The sequence below is a fragment of the Oncorhynchus mykiss genome, chromosome 25, assembly GCF_013265735.2.
Source record: "Oncorhynchus mykiss isolate Arlee chromosome 25, USDA_OmykA_1.1, whole genome shotgun sequence".
In the NCBI taxonomy this organism is placed as follows: domain Eukaryota; kingdom Metazoa; phylum Chordata; class Actinopteri; order Salmoniformes; family Salmonidae; genus Oncorhynchus; species Oncorhynchus mykiss.
This window is the reverse complement of record NC_048589.1, coordinates 2,801,609-2,816,350: the sequence shown is the minus strand read 5'-3', so window position 1 is coordinate 2,816,350 and position 14,742 is coordinate 2,801,609. Positions and strand designations below refer to the sequence as shown.

Below are 14,742 nucleotides of genomic sequence, written 5' to 3'. Positions count from 1 at the left end.
AGTAGAACAGTAAAATACCCTATTTGGATAAGTGAACACCCCCTGAGTAAATACTTAGTGGGATCACCTTTTGCTTGAATTATAGCCAAGAGTCTCTTTGAATATATCTCTAATAACTTTGCACCCCTAGACTGTGCAATATTTGCCCATTCTTCCTTACAGAATTGTTTAAGCTCAGTCAAATTGCATGGTGACTGCACTCTTCCAAGTCATTCCATAGATTCACGATGGGATTTAGGTCAGGGCTCTGACTAGGCCACTCAAGGACATTCACCTTGTCCTTCAGCCTCTGTAAGGTTGCTTTTGGCGGTTTGCTTTGGGGTCATTGTCATGTTGAAACGTGAACCATCTTCCCATTTTCAACTTCCTGGTAGTGTGCTGCAGGTTATAAATATAAAGTTTATTTGGAAAGTAAGAAATAAATATATTTTTAAAAGCATTCGTGATTTGCGTAAATGTAATATGCTAACTATTACTCTTGAATAAAAATATGAAATGGTATTACATTTGGTGAAGAGCACATTATGGCTTGTTTAGGACTCGAAACTCAAAGTTTAAGACTTGAGACTTGAGTTGAGACTTGTCGGTCTTGACTTGGGACTTGACTTGGGACTTGAGTGCTAAGACCTGAGACTTACTTGGAATTTGTAAAACAACGACTTGGTCTGCCAACAGGTGTCTGTCTACTAGTTACAGAAAAAAATCACTATCACACCCATGTGTACACTCATGCGGGCTACTATGATTACAGCCACACTCAAATAGACTTGAACTCTCAAACACACACAGTCAAACATGATCATAATTGTACTCATTCCACTTGAACATGTGAGAAAACAAGATTTGTGAGAGCTATATTTCTATCTGCCCTTGCTCTGCCTCGTTATTTTTGGGAGTGTTTCCCAAATGTTGAGCAAGCAAATGCTAGCCTAATCTTGCTAATGACATCATTTCCCCTCTGTTGTTTACAATGTACAACCCTCCATCTTTCGAATGTTCCCAATTGGCTAAAGACTTGGCTGCTTGTTTGCAGAACCAGAAAATACAGTTGAAGTCGGAAGTTTACATACACCTTAGCCAAATACATTTAAACTCCGTTTTTCACAATTCCTGACATTTAATCCTAGTAAAAATTGTCTTAGGTCAGTTAGGATCATCACTTCATTTTAAGAATGTGAAATATCATAATAATAGTAGAGAGAATGATTTATTTAAGCTTTTAATTTCTTTCATCACATTCCCAGTGGGTCAGAAGTTTACATACACTCAATTAGTATTTGGTAGCATTGCCTTTAAATTGTTTAACTTGGGTCAAACCTTTCAGGTAGCCTTCCACAACCTTCCCACAATAAGTTGGGTGAATTTTGGCCCATTCCTCCTGACAGAGCTGGTGTAACTGAGTCAGGTTTCTAGGCCTCTTTGCTCGCACACGCTTTTTCAATTCTGCCCAAACATTTTCTATAGGATTGAGGTCAGTGCTTTGTGATGGCCACTCCAATACCTTGACTTTGTTGTCCTTAAGCCATTTTGCCACAACTTTGGAAGTATGCTTGGGGTCATTGTCCATTTGGAAGACCCATTTGCGACCAAGCATTAACTTCCTGACTGATGACTTGAGATGTTGCTTCAATATGTCCACCTAATTTTCCTGCCTCATGATGCCATCTATTTTGTGAAGTGCACCAGTCCCTCCTGCAGCAAAGCACCCCCACAACATGATGCTGTCAACCCCCGTGCGTCACGGTTGGGATGGTGTTCTTCGGCTTGCAAGCTTCCCCCTTTTTCTTACAAACATAACAATGGTCATTATGGCCAAACAGTTCTATTTTTGTTTCATCAGACCAGAGGACATTTCTCCAAAAAGTACGATCTTTGTCCCCATGTGCAGTTGCAAACCGTTGTCTGGCTTTTTTATGGCGGTTTTGGAGCAGTGGCTTTTCCTTGCTGAGCGGCATTTCAGGTTATGTTGATATAGGACTCGTTTTACTGTGGATATAGATACTTTTGTACCTGTTTCCTCCAGCATCTTCACACGGTCCTTTGCAGTTGTTCTGGGATTGATTTGCACTTTTTGTACCAAAGTACGTTCATCTCCTGAGCGGTATGACGGCTGTGTGGTCCCGTGGTGTTTATACTTGCGTACTATTGTTTGTACAGATGAACGTGATACCCTCAGGCGTTTGGAAATTGCTCCCAAGGATGAACCAGACTTGTGGAGGTCTACCACTTGTTTTCTGAGGTCTTGGCTGATTTCTTTTGATTTTCCCATGTCAAGCAAAGAGGCACTGAGTTTGAAGGTAGGCCTTGAAATACATCCACAGGTACACCTCCAATTGACTCAAATTATGTCAATTAGACAATCAGAAGCTTCTAAAGCCATGACATCATTTTCTGGAATTTTCCAAGCTGTTTAAAGGCACAGTCAACTTACTGTATGTAAACTTCTGACCCACTGGAATGTGAATTATAAGTGAAATAATCTGTCTGTAAACAATTGTTGGAAAAATTACTTGTGTCATGCACAAAGTAGATGTTCTAACCGACTTGCCAAACTATAGTTTGTTAACAATACATTTATGGTTGTTGAAAAACAAGTTTTAATGACTGCAACCTAAGTGTATATAAGCTTCCGACTTCAACTGTAACTATTACCAGCTAGCCTAATTCCAATCCGATTTCAAACATGTTACCACATCAAAAGGAAGTAGCATGATGTATGCTATTCAATGGCGTATGTCCATTTACAACAAACCAATCACCCCAGAAACTGTGCTGTTGTGCCATGGCCTGATCTTAATCTGGAGTCAATAAGAGGGCAAACAAACACACACACACTTCAGTGCATTGAATCACTACATAAGGCGGCAACCTAAAATACACCCCCTCCAGTGTGTGTGTGTGTGTGTGTGTGTGTGTGTGTGTGTGTGTGTTTCAGTGTGCCTTTGTTCCTGATCAACTGTAGCCTACGCAAGCGTGAGTAGTATGTCAAGTATGCTTGGAATAAATCCCTGTCACTGAGCAGCTTTCTAAAATGGATCGATGGGAATCTTGGGAACACACAGACACACACGCTGACTAGTCCACACGCATATGCGTTACATAGCAGCACATTAACACAGACAAGGAAATACACTGCCCACCTGAACTACAGGCCCCACGCTACATCCTCTCTGACACATGTATGACAGACTGTTGGTGAAACATAATGTCTGCAAGCTCATTTTAGCTTTCCTTGCAATAACGGAGTGAATAGCACACAGACATACTTGTGATTTCTAGAAGAATGTAGATTAGACATGCAAACATAACTACATAAACAGACCCATGCCAGACACACAAACTTCAGCTGCTTCAACTCCCAAATCCTATAAAACTGACACAATCTCTCTCTTTCTCTCATGAACTAGACCCCAGGGTCTGACTGGCCTTTCCGTTCCAGGCATGCTCACATGGGGATCACGTCCATGTAACTGGCCCTGTAATTGTCTTCATTAGGCTGACCTCCTAGAGTCAGGAGTGGAACGGGGCCCATCCACACCAATGAGGATCATTATCTTTGGGTGTCCTAAGCCCTCGCTCTCAAGAATGACCACTTTCACAGCCTCCACCGTGGTGAGTGACACATATCTTCCCAAGATGTCTGAAAGGGGTTGTGCCTTGAAATAATTCCAATAATTAGAAGAGCTAGCAGCCAGGGCTTACTGATACAATGGTATCAGTAACGTTTGGGGTGAGCTTTCCAACATCTCCACCAGGCCATTCAAAATGTGCAATGGTGATACAAAATGGCTGCTCAATTTGGAGTTGGTTGCGTCACAATATACAGCGCCTCTACACCCGACATGAAAAGTTAGCATTGTTGCACAAAATGGGTGCCATGTAACATTGAAGTGGGTGCCACTAAAGGTTGAAGCGAAGCAAGTGTAAAGGAGAGCGACTTCAATCATCTATCACCATCATTATATGAAATGTATTAAAATTGGTGATGCCGCCCCCTGCCAACACCACTGTCTTTTTATTGAAGACCGTGGTGGCTGCAGCTCTGTATATTGCTGCAGGATCCTTAGTGCTCCGCCTAACATGCTGACCAAACCGCTCACGCACGTGTGTCTGCGTACGCATGTTGATTTTGTACCCCCACACCAGACACGATCAGGACACGCAGGTTGAAATATCAATACAAACTCTGAACCAATTATATTAATTTGGGGACAGCATTAAAAGCATTAAACATTTATGGTAATTTAGCTAGCTATATCCTGGGATATAAAAATTGGGTTGTTATTTTACTTGAAATGCGCAAGGTCACACACAAGCTGTGTGAAAGTATTCTAGGCAGTTTAGGATGGAAACACTGTTGAGCTATGGTCCATACACACAAAAGCCAGATTCCTGTTTTCAGAGGAGAACCAGATGTGTAATAAATTGAAGTAGGATGTGTGTGTGTGTTCGTGTGTGCGTGCGTGCGTGCGTGTGTGTGTGTGTGTGTGTGTGTGATGAAGTAAATTGAAATGAGTTTGTGTAATACTAATGTGATGTTATAAAGAACTGAACTGCGTTCAATGTTAAAACACAAGAGTTATTTTGAGTGCAACAGTTACGGGTGGTTGCATGGCTGTTTAGTTACAAAAACACTGTACAGCCCACATGCTTGTTGATCATTGAGATAGCGTTGAGATACGCTGTTCAAGTGTGTATGTGTGTGTGGCTGCAGAAGTCTCTTTCAAAGTAACCAGGTCATTCACCTAAAGCCACAGGCCCAAGTAAAAATGCTCTGCATCAGTGGTGACCCGTCATTCAGGGCAGTTTTGCCTCTCTTGCATGTTATTTTGGAATTAATGCGTGTCACATATCAGTTTGCAAACTAACAATGTAAACAAAAATATATTTAGTTAAAGTCGCATAGAAACATGGTCTATATTTTGCTTTATTGAGTAAGGCAGCTCCAAAATGCAGGTGTTTCAGCGTAGTTCAGAGCTTTATGTCGTGGAGGGGTAGCCAGAGGAAAATACAGAGCGTAGGGGTTGGTAATGTTCTCTAGTTGTGCCATGACTGGCTCAGTGCTCAGTCACTCATGGGGGACTGCGTCACTGCAAAATCTACAGGGAGAGCTTGAAAGTTCAAGCCCCCTTGGGTGCTGACATACATTGCCTTGCGAAAGTATTCGGGCCCCTTGAACTTTGCGACCTTTTGCCACATTTCAGGCTTCAAACATGAAGATATAAAACTGTATTTTTTTGTGAAGAATCAACAACAAGTGGGACACAATCATGAAGCGGAACGACATTTATTGGATATTTCAAACTTTTTTAACAAATCAAAAACTGAAAAATTGGGCGTGCAAAATTATTCAGCCCCCTTAAGTTAATACTTTGTAGCGCCACCTTTTGCTGCGATTACAGCTGTAAGTCGCTTGGGGTATGTCTCTATCAGTTTTGCACATCGAGAGACTGACATTTTTTCCCATTCCTCCTTGCAAAACAGCTCGAGCTCAGTGAGGTTGGATGGAGAGCATTTGTGAACAGCAGTTTTCAGTTCTTTCCACAGATTCTCGATTGGATTCAGGTCTGGACTTTGACTTGGCCATTCTAACACCTGGATATGTTTATTTTCGAACCATTCCATTGTAGATTTTGCTTTATGTTTTGGATCATTGTCTTGTTGGAAGACAAATCTCCGTCCCAGTCTCAGGTCTTTTGCAGACTCCATCAGGTTTTCTTCCAGAATGGTCCTGTATTTGGCTCCATCCATCTTCCCATCAATTTTAACAATCTTCCCTGTCCCTGCTGAAGAAAAGCAGGCCCAAACCATGATGCTGCCACCACCATGTTTGACAGTGGGGATGGTGTGTTCAGGGTGATGAGCTGTGTTGCTTTTACGCCAAACATAACGTTTTGCATTGTTGCCAAAAAGTTCAATTTTGGTTTCATCTGACCAGAGCACCTTCTTCCACATGTTTGGTGTGTCTCCCAGGTGGCTTGTGGCAAACTTTAAACAACACTTTTTATGGATATCTTTAAGAAATAGCTTTCTTATTGCCACTCTTCCATAAAAGCCAGATTTGTGCAATATACGACTGATTGTTGTCCTATGGACAGAGTCTCCCATCTCAGCTGTAGATCTCTGCAGTTCATCCAGAGTGATCATGGGCCTCTTGGCTGCATCTCTGATCAGTCTTCTCCTTGTATGAGCTGAAAGTTCAGAGGGACGGCCAGGTCTTGGTAGATTTGCAGTGGTCTGATACTCCTTCCATTTCAATATTATCGCTTGCACAGTGCTCCTTGGGATGTTTAAAGCTTGGGAAATCTTTTTGCATCCAAATCCGGCTTTAAACTTCTTCACAACAGTATCTCGGACCTGCCTGGTGTGTTCCTTGTTCTTCATGATGCTCTCTGCGCTTTTAACGGACCTCTGAGACTATCACAGTGCAGGTGCATTTATACGGAGACTTGATTACACACAGGTGGACTGTATTTATCATCATTAGTCATTTAGGTCAACATCGGATCATTCAGAGATCCTCACTGAACTTCTGGAGAGAGTTTGCTGCACTGAAAGTAAAGGGGCTGAATAATTTTGCACGCCCAATTTTTCAGTTTTTGATTTGTTAAAAAAGTTTGAAATATCCAATAAATGTCGTTCCACTTCATGATTGTGTCCCACTTGTTGTTGATTCTTCACAAAAAAATACTGTTTTATATCTTTATGTTTGAAGCCTGAAATGTGGCAAAAGGTCGCAAAGTTCAAGGGGGCCGAATACTTTCGCAAGGCACTGTATATTTACATTATAAGTGCCCATCCAAGAAGGCTCAAGATCATTGGCCACGGATAAAATTACGTCAAATCACGTTATATCTACCGTAGCTTTGATCGGACTGATCATGTCAACATCATACTTTCAAAATATTAGCTAGCAAGCTAGACAAGCAGTCATCGTCATGAATCACATCAACAATCTACTGGCAAATCCTTTTCAATCCTTGTTATATGAAGAGAAATTATAGATAAAACGTATCAGTGCTCATCGGCCATTGGGATATAAACATTACACAACAAGTTGGAAATTGCAAATTCAACAATAAGTGGTTTGGAAGGAATCAGTGTCTAACTGCAAGCGTTGCAAAGCAATTCCTATTTTGCTTCCCCTGCCTGCTATTCGTTGGAAGGGCGTGTGGTCCAAGTCTGGTTTTAAGGGTCTCTTTTCAAAGCTTAAAAGGATAAACAATTCACATGCAACACCATTGGCCAGAAAAGGTTGAAGATATTGGCCAACTTCTGCTGCATTCAAAACAACTGGAAACTTGTAACTCGGACATCTCAGACTTCAGTGAGTTCAAGACAACTGGGAACTTTTTTAAAAACAAGTTCCGACTGGGAAAATATGTTTTGAACGGTCATCCAACTCAGAATTCCAAGTCGGGAACTCTGGGCTCTTTCTAGAGATCCGAGCTGAAGATCACTGATGTCATGATTCAACCTTGTTTGAGTCCAAAAATGTATTGTATGCTTCTCCATAAATTCTGTAATATGCCAGGGAGATATGAATAATGTAGCTAAGAAAGTATTACTAAGTGTATGTTGTGTAGTAAACTGTTAGTAGCCCATATGCCTCACACTAATAATTTAGCCCCTTTACCCTACTGTTCTGAAATGGTGGTGCACATGCAGCCTACAGCCTGTTTTAGAGAAATGTCATCATCGAATATATTAATTGTCTGCTTATATGCCCCCTTTATTTATCCTACGGTTCTGACTCGGTGTACAGGGATAATACTGTAAGAAAGAACCATGTTCTGAATTCTGTTGCTGTACATTTAGTTATTTGTACATCTCAATTGTCAGTAGAAACCCCATTTGTTGAAAAGAAAGCTCTGCTGAAAGAAAGCTCTCCTGTAGAGACAGCTTTATGTAGGCTCTAACAGTTTGTGGGCACCATTTGTCACTGTTATAGTGCAATTCATGTATTGTTTAGTGTTGTATTGTGTAATGGCTTAGCTGGCATGCAGCTAAAACTTTTTTGCCCGACCAAGATTTACATGCTCTGCATAATGCAATACTAATTAACATATAACAATGTTACAATGTGTCTTTATAACATTATCTAGTGGTGGACGATGTCACTGGGGAGGGGGGGATTCGACAATACTATGAGGCTTACCTTAAATTGAAAAGGATGAATCTCGTTGAGCGAGTGTCTTCTTAGCTTCTTGGTTAAAGTCTTCAACATCCTGAACTTTTACGGATATGGCTTATCTATCTTCACTTAGCTATTTTTGTTGCTGGTGAAGCCATGCAACAACTACTTTGAAATGTACAGCAGTTTGCACATTAAAAGGCACAGACTTACTAAAGCAAACAGTAACACACATTCACACACACACACACACACACACATGCACTCACTCACTCATTCACACACGCACACACACACACAATGATGACAAACTCAACTTTTGTTGAAGAGAATAACCAGCCCCCAATAACAGACCCCAATACCATAGTTTGTGCAGGTAAATATCTTGACATAATAGCGGTCGAAATCCGTTATGTGACAGGCTTGATTAAGACCAATTTGAACTAAAACCGACTTCGTTATTGTGCGTTCATTTAGTTTGCTAGCGACGTAGCCAGTCCTGGTAGCTTGTTTCCCAGGTCCCAAATTAATAAACCATAATAGTTTCGACTTTCTCCTCCTCGGCTTTGAAAAAAATAATTGTAGGAATAGCGCGCGAGCTATGTCGTCCACTTTCCCTCAACTTGCTCACGTTCAGACGCGCGCGCACACACACACACACACACACACACACACACACACAGCCGAATGTGTACGTGTACACGTGTACACACACACACACACACACACACACAGCCACAGCCGAATCTACATGCTCTCCTACCAGAACATATTCCAGTTCTCTCGTTCATTGATCCGGATTTTTCATTGGCTACTCCACCGAGTGATGTCATTTTTTTCTCAAGAAGGAGAGGGTGGCTGCCTGTTTCTTAAAGCAATATCTTGTTTACTTTGACCGATATCAACCGTATATGTCAATATACGTTCTTTATAAGCATTAAGAATGTAATATATTTCTGCCAATTTTCGTCTATTGGAGAATCATATAGTTACTTAGATCTGGGAACTCATCAGGATGATGCCGTTCAGGGGCATCATTTATAAACCATGCATATGTACAAAATATACCCCAAAATATTCTTGCTCCAGTTTTCACGCAAAAGTTTGCATTTATACAAATTTAACTTGATGTGAGAATGTGGTCAGCTTCACTCAAACTTTAGACCATGCACGTCTGCTAGTGGTTGAAATATTGTATTGCAAGCTGGCAAGTAAGTATTTTGTGTAAATCGTGGATATGATGACAAGTTTATTCATAAAAAAATACAACTGGAAACACTAACAATATCAAAAGTATGGACACACTCATTCAAGAGTTTTTCTTTATTTTTTACTATTTTCTACATTGTAGAATAATAGTGAAGACATCAAAACTATGAAATAACAAATATGGAATCATGTAGTAACCAAAAAATTGTTAAACAAATCCAAAAATATTTTATATTTGAGATTCTTCAAACAACCACACTTTGCCTTGATGACAGCTTTGCACACTCTTGCATATTAAAATAAAACAACTGATACATCACATTTGCATACGTTTTCAGACCCTTTACTCAGTACTTTGTTGAAGCACCTTTGGCAGCAATTACAGCCTGAAGTTTTCTTGGGTTTGACTCTACAAGCTTGGTACACTTGTATTTAGGGAGTTTCTCCCATTCTTCTCTGCAGATCTTCACAAGCTATGTCAGGTTGGATGGGGAGCGTCGCTGCACAGCTATTTACCGATCTCTCCAGAGATGTTCGATCGGGTTCAAGTCTGGGCTCTGGCTGGGCCACTCAAGGACATTCAGACTTGTCCCAAAGCCACTCCTGCGTTGTTTTGGTTGTCTGCTGAGGGTTTTGTCCTATTAGAAGGTGAACCTTCACCCCAGTCTGAGGTCCTGAGTGCTCTGGAGCAGGTTTTCATCAAGGATGTCTCTGTACTTTTCTCTGTTCATATTTTCCTCGGTCCTGACAAGTCTGCCAGTCCCTGCCACTAAAAAACATCCCCACAGCAAGATGCTGCTAACACCATGCTTCACCATAGGGATGGTGCCAGGTTTCCTCCAGATTTGACGCTTGCCATTCAGGCCGAAGAGTTCAATCTGTGTTTCATCAGACAACAATCTTGTTTCTCATGGTCTGAGAGTCCTTTGGGTGCCCTTTGGCAACTCCAAGCGGGCTGTCATGTGCCTTTTACTGAGGAGTGGCTTCCGTAAGGCCACTCTACCATAAAGGTATGAATGGTGGAGTGCTGCAGAGATGGTTGTCCTTCTGGAAGTTTCTCCCATCTCCACAGAGGGACTCTAGAGCTCTGTCAGAGTGACCATCGGGTTCTTGGTCACCTCTATGACCAACGCCCTTCAGCCCAGATTGCTCAGTTTGGCCAGGCGGCCAGCTCTAGGAAGAGTCTTGGTGGTTCTAAAGTTCTTCCATTTAAGAATGATGGAGGCCACTGTGTTTTTGGGGACTTTCAATGCTGCAGACATTTTTTAGTACCCTTCCCAGATCTGTGCCTCGACAAAATCCTGTCACGGAGCTCTACGGACAATTCCTTTGACCTCATGGCTTGGTTTTTGCTCTGACATGCACTGTCAGCAGTGGGACCTTGTATAGACAGGTGTGTGCCTTTCCAAATAATGTCCAATCAATTGAATCTACCACAGGTGGACTCCAATCAAGTTGTAGAAACATCTCAAGGATGATCAATGGAAATAGGATGCACTTGAGCTCAATTTCGAGTCTCATAGCGTCTGAATAGGGTCTGAATACTTAAGTAAATAAAGTATTTGTTTTTTATTTTTAATAAATTTGCAAACAGTTCTAAAAACTTGTTTTCACTTTGTCAATATGGGGTATTGTGTGTAGATTGAATCCATTTTAGAATAAGGCAGTAATGTAGAAAATGTGGAGGGGTCAAGGGGTCTGAATACTTTCTGAATGCTCTGTATGTATAGTTTTTTGTGTGTTCTAGAGCAATGGTGTCTAGATGGAATTTGTATTTTTGGAACACCATTATGTTGGTCTTACTGAGATTTACTGTCAGGGCCCAGGTCTAACAGATTCTGTGCAGAAGATCTAGGTGTTGCTGTAGGCCCTCCTTGGTTGGGGACAGAACACCAGATCATCAGCAAACAGTAGACATTTGATTCTAGTAGGGTGAGGCCGGGTGCCACAGACTGTTCTAGTGCCCTTGACAATTCGTTGATATATATTTTGAGAGGGTGGGGCTTCAGCTGCATCCATATCTCACCCCATTGCCCTGTGGAAAGAAACATGTGTGTTTTTTGACAATCCCCCAACAGCACTTTCCATCAATTTGTATTGCAGACCCTCATGCCAAATTGAGGCAAAATCTTTTTTTAAATCAAGAAAGCATTAGAAGACTGCCTTTGTTTTGGTTTGTTTGTTTGTCAGTTACGGTGTGCAGGGTGAATACGTAGTCTGTCATACTGTAACTTGGCAAAAAGCAAATTTGACATTTGACGTTTCCACTCAGGAAATGTACAAGTCTGCTGTTAATGCCCTGGGGCGGCAGGGTAGTCTAGTGGTTAGAGCGTTGGACTAGTAACCGAAAAGGTTGCAAGTTCAAATCCCCAAGGTGCAAATCTGTCGTTCTGCCCCTAAACCCACTGTTCCTAGGCCGTCATTGAAAATAAGAATTTGTTCTTAACTGACTTGCCTAGTAAAATAATAATAATGCAGAGGATTTTCCCAAGGTAGCTGTTGATGCATATTCCATGGTAGTTATTGGGGTCAAATTTGTATCCAATTTTGTGGATTGGGGGTTATCAGTCCTTGGTTACAAATATTGGGGAAGATGCCATAGCTGAGGATGATGTTTAAGTATACACAATATACTTGTCGGTTTAGTGTGTTCCAATGTTCCCAGAAGTGGTTAGATTCTATGGATTCTCCCATTGCATTGAGCTGATTTCTTGTGCGCTGTTCCATCTTTTTCCGTAGTGTATTTCTGTATTGTTTTAGTGATTCACCATAGGGAAGGCATAGACTCAGGTTTTCAGGGTCTATATGTTTTTGGGTGGATAGGTTTCTCAATTTCTTTCTTAGGTTTTTGCATTTTTCATCAAACCATTTGTCATTGTTTTTCATTTTCTTAGGTTGTCTGCTTGATATTTGTTGATTTGATAGGTCAAATATACTGTTTAGGATTTATACTGCCAAGTCTACACCTCCACTATTACAGTGAAATGTTTTGTCTTGGAAGTTGTCTAAAAGGGATTGAATTTGCTGTTGCCTAATTGTTTTTTGGTAGGTTTCTACACTACTTTCCTTCCACCTATAGCATTTTAATATTGTGCAGTGCCTCATGTTTAAATATAGCTCTGTTCAGGTAAACTGTGATTTTGCTGTGACCTGATAAGGGTGTTAGTGGGCTGACTGTGAATGCTCTAAGAGATTGAGTTGAGGTCAGTGATAATCTACAAGTAATCTACAGTACTACTGCCAAGGGATGAGCTGTAGGTGTACCTACAATAGGAGTCTCCTCAAAGCCTACCATTGACTATGTACAGACACAGCGTGCGACAGAGCTGCAGGAGTTGTGAGCCATTTTTGTTGGTTGTTTTGTCATAGTTGTGTCTAGGGGGGCATATGGGGGAGGGAATACTGTCACCTCCAGATAGGTGTTTGTCCCCATGTGTAGTGAGAGTGTCAGTTTCTTGTCCGGTTCTGGCATTTAGGTCACCACAGACTGTCCCTGGGCCTGGAAATGGTTGATCTCCCCCTCTAGGATATAAGTATAGTATAGGGATTTTATTGGGGGGGCGGGGGGATATATGTAGCACACATGAGGACATTTGTCTCTGTTGAGATAATTTCCTTGTTCATTTCTAGACAGATGTAAAATGTTCCTGTTTTGACTCATTTAAAATAGTGGGTTAGGTCTGCACTATATCAAATTAGTATACCTCCTGAGTCTCCTACCTGTTTCACACCTGGTAGCTTGGTGGATGGGATTACCAGCTCTCTGTAACCTAGAGGGCAACCAGTAGGTCTGTCTCTTCTATACCATGTTTCTTGTAGGATGACAATTTCTGTATTTCCAATTTATTTGATGAAGTCTGGGTTCCTGCTCTTTAGGCCAAAGGCAGATGACCTCAGACCTTGTATATTCTAATGGCACGTTGGGTGCCGGCTCGCATATATCAGAAGAGCCGTATCTATTTGTAAAAACTTTTTTTTTAAATTAAAATATGAATAATACAAATATTTAAATGAATAGTATTAACTAATTCAAATAACAAAAAAAGAAAATAAATAATATAGGCCTAAATGCTCAAGCGCAATAACATTCGTTCTGTCTGCTCAGACGAACAGCCTCACCTGGTGTGCCTGTCATTCAGACACGCAGTGTCAACCAACGAACCAAAGATGCGTGTGGGAGGGCCGAGCCAACTCACTCACAGTCACACACTTAGCAGCCGAGGAGAGAGAGGAAGGACAGCTGTGAAAACAACAGCTAGAAAATGAGTCGGAAGCACAGTAGCATTTGGATGCATTTTAATAATGTGGACAATGTTAGAGCACAGTGTAGACTTTGCCAAAACAAAATCTCACACAAAGCCGGTTCTACGCACAACCTATACCGGCATGTGCGAACTGTGCACCCAACTGTGAAGCTAGCTGTAGCGGAGCTTCGAGAAACTAGCGGGCCTGCTAGTGATAGTGGTGGAGCCAGCACCTCCACACGTGGAAAGATATCCACTCAGTCAAGTAGTCCTACTCCGCGACCCACAGCATCTATATCTTCTTCGTCTTCTATGGACCAGTTAATGCCAAAGTCTATGTCTGTAGCAAAACAAGGCCAAATTGATATTGCATTGGCTAAAATGATTGCCACCGATTTCCAGCCATTTTCGATCGTGGAGGACAGAGGTTTTAGAAATAGTCTAAATCCAATGTACAAAATTCCAAGCAGGAAAACCCTTTCAAAATCACTTATTCCACAACTGTACGAGAGCACACAGGCTTCGGGCGGGAAAGAGTCCAAAAAGCTACTGCAGTTTGTCTTACCACTGACTGCTGGACATCAAGGATAACCACTTCTTACATGTCAGTTACATGTCACTTCATTGAAGATTGTCTTCTGGACTGCTTTGAGTTCAGCGACAGACACACCTCAGAGAACTTGGCAGAGGAACTGTTGAGAGTGGACAGAGAATGGCAAGTAGATGGAAAAGTGGTCTGTTGTGTTAGCGACAATGCAGCTAACATAACCAAAGCCATGAACATGTTCAAATGGACCCATCATCCATGTCTTGCCCACACAATCAACCTGACTATAAGAGATGCTCTGAAGGTGATGAAGCCCACTGTGGACAAAGTGAAAGCAGCTGTGGAATACACAGTAGGTGCTGAAAAACTCAAGTCTACACAACGCCAGATGGAGATGCAAGAGCTGAGGCCTGAACAAGACTACACTACAAGGTGGAATTCAACATTTTATATGGTGAAGTGGTTTCTTGAGTCAAAGGATGCCATCATCTCTACCCTGGCCATTGTCAATGCACCTGTTGATGCTCTGACCCAAGAGGAATGGGAGGTGGTGGAGGATGTGTGAAGAGCCCTGGAACCCCTTGAGCAGGTCACTGTGGAGATCAGTG

At 41.6% G+C, this 14,742-nt stretch overlaps 1 protein-coding gene across 2 annotated transcripts in view; it reads right to left on the bottom strand.

The window, feature by feature from the left end:
• si:dkey-16j16.4 overlaps positions 1-8,904 on the bottom strand; it is a 64,277-nt gene extending 55,373 nt beyond the window's left edge. Inside the window, exon 1 of one of the 2 annotated variants that reach the window (XR_002470716.2) lies at positions 8,159-8,904. Coding sequence is in view for 1 of the 2 variants with exons in the window: in XM_021584331.2 (XP_021440006.1) it covers positions 8,159-8,227 (69 nt within the window). In the remaining variant the exon portion in view is untranslated. The remainder of the gene's footprint in view (positions 1-8,158) is intronic. The other variant, XM_021584331.2, reaches the window with a different exon arrangement.
• Positions 8,905-14,742: the final 5,838 nt, after the last annotated feature.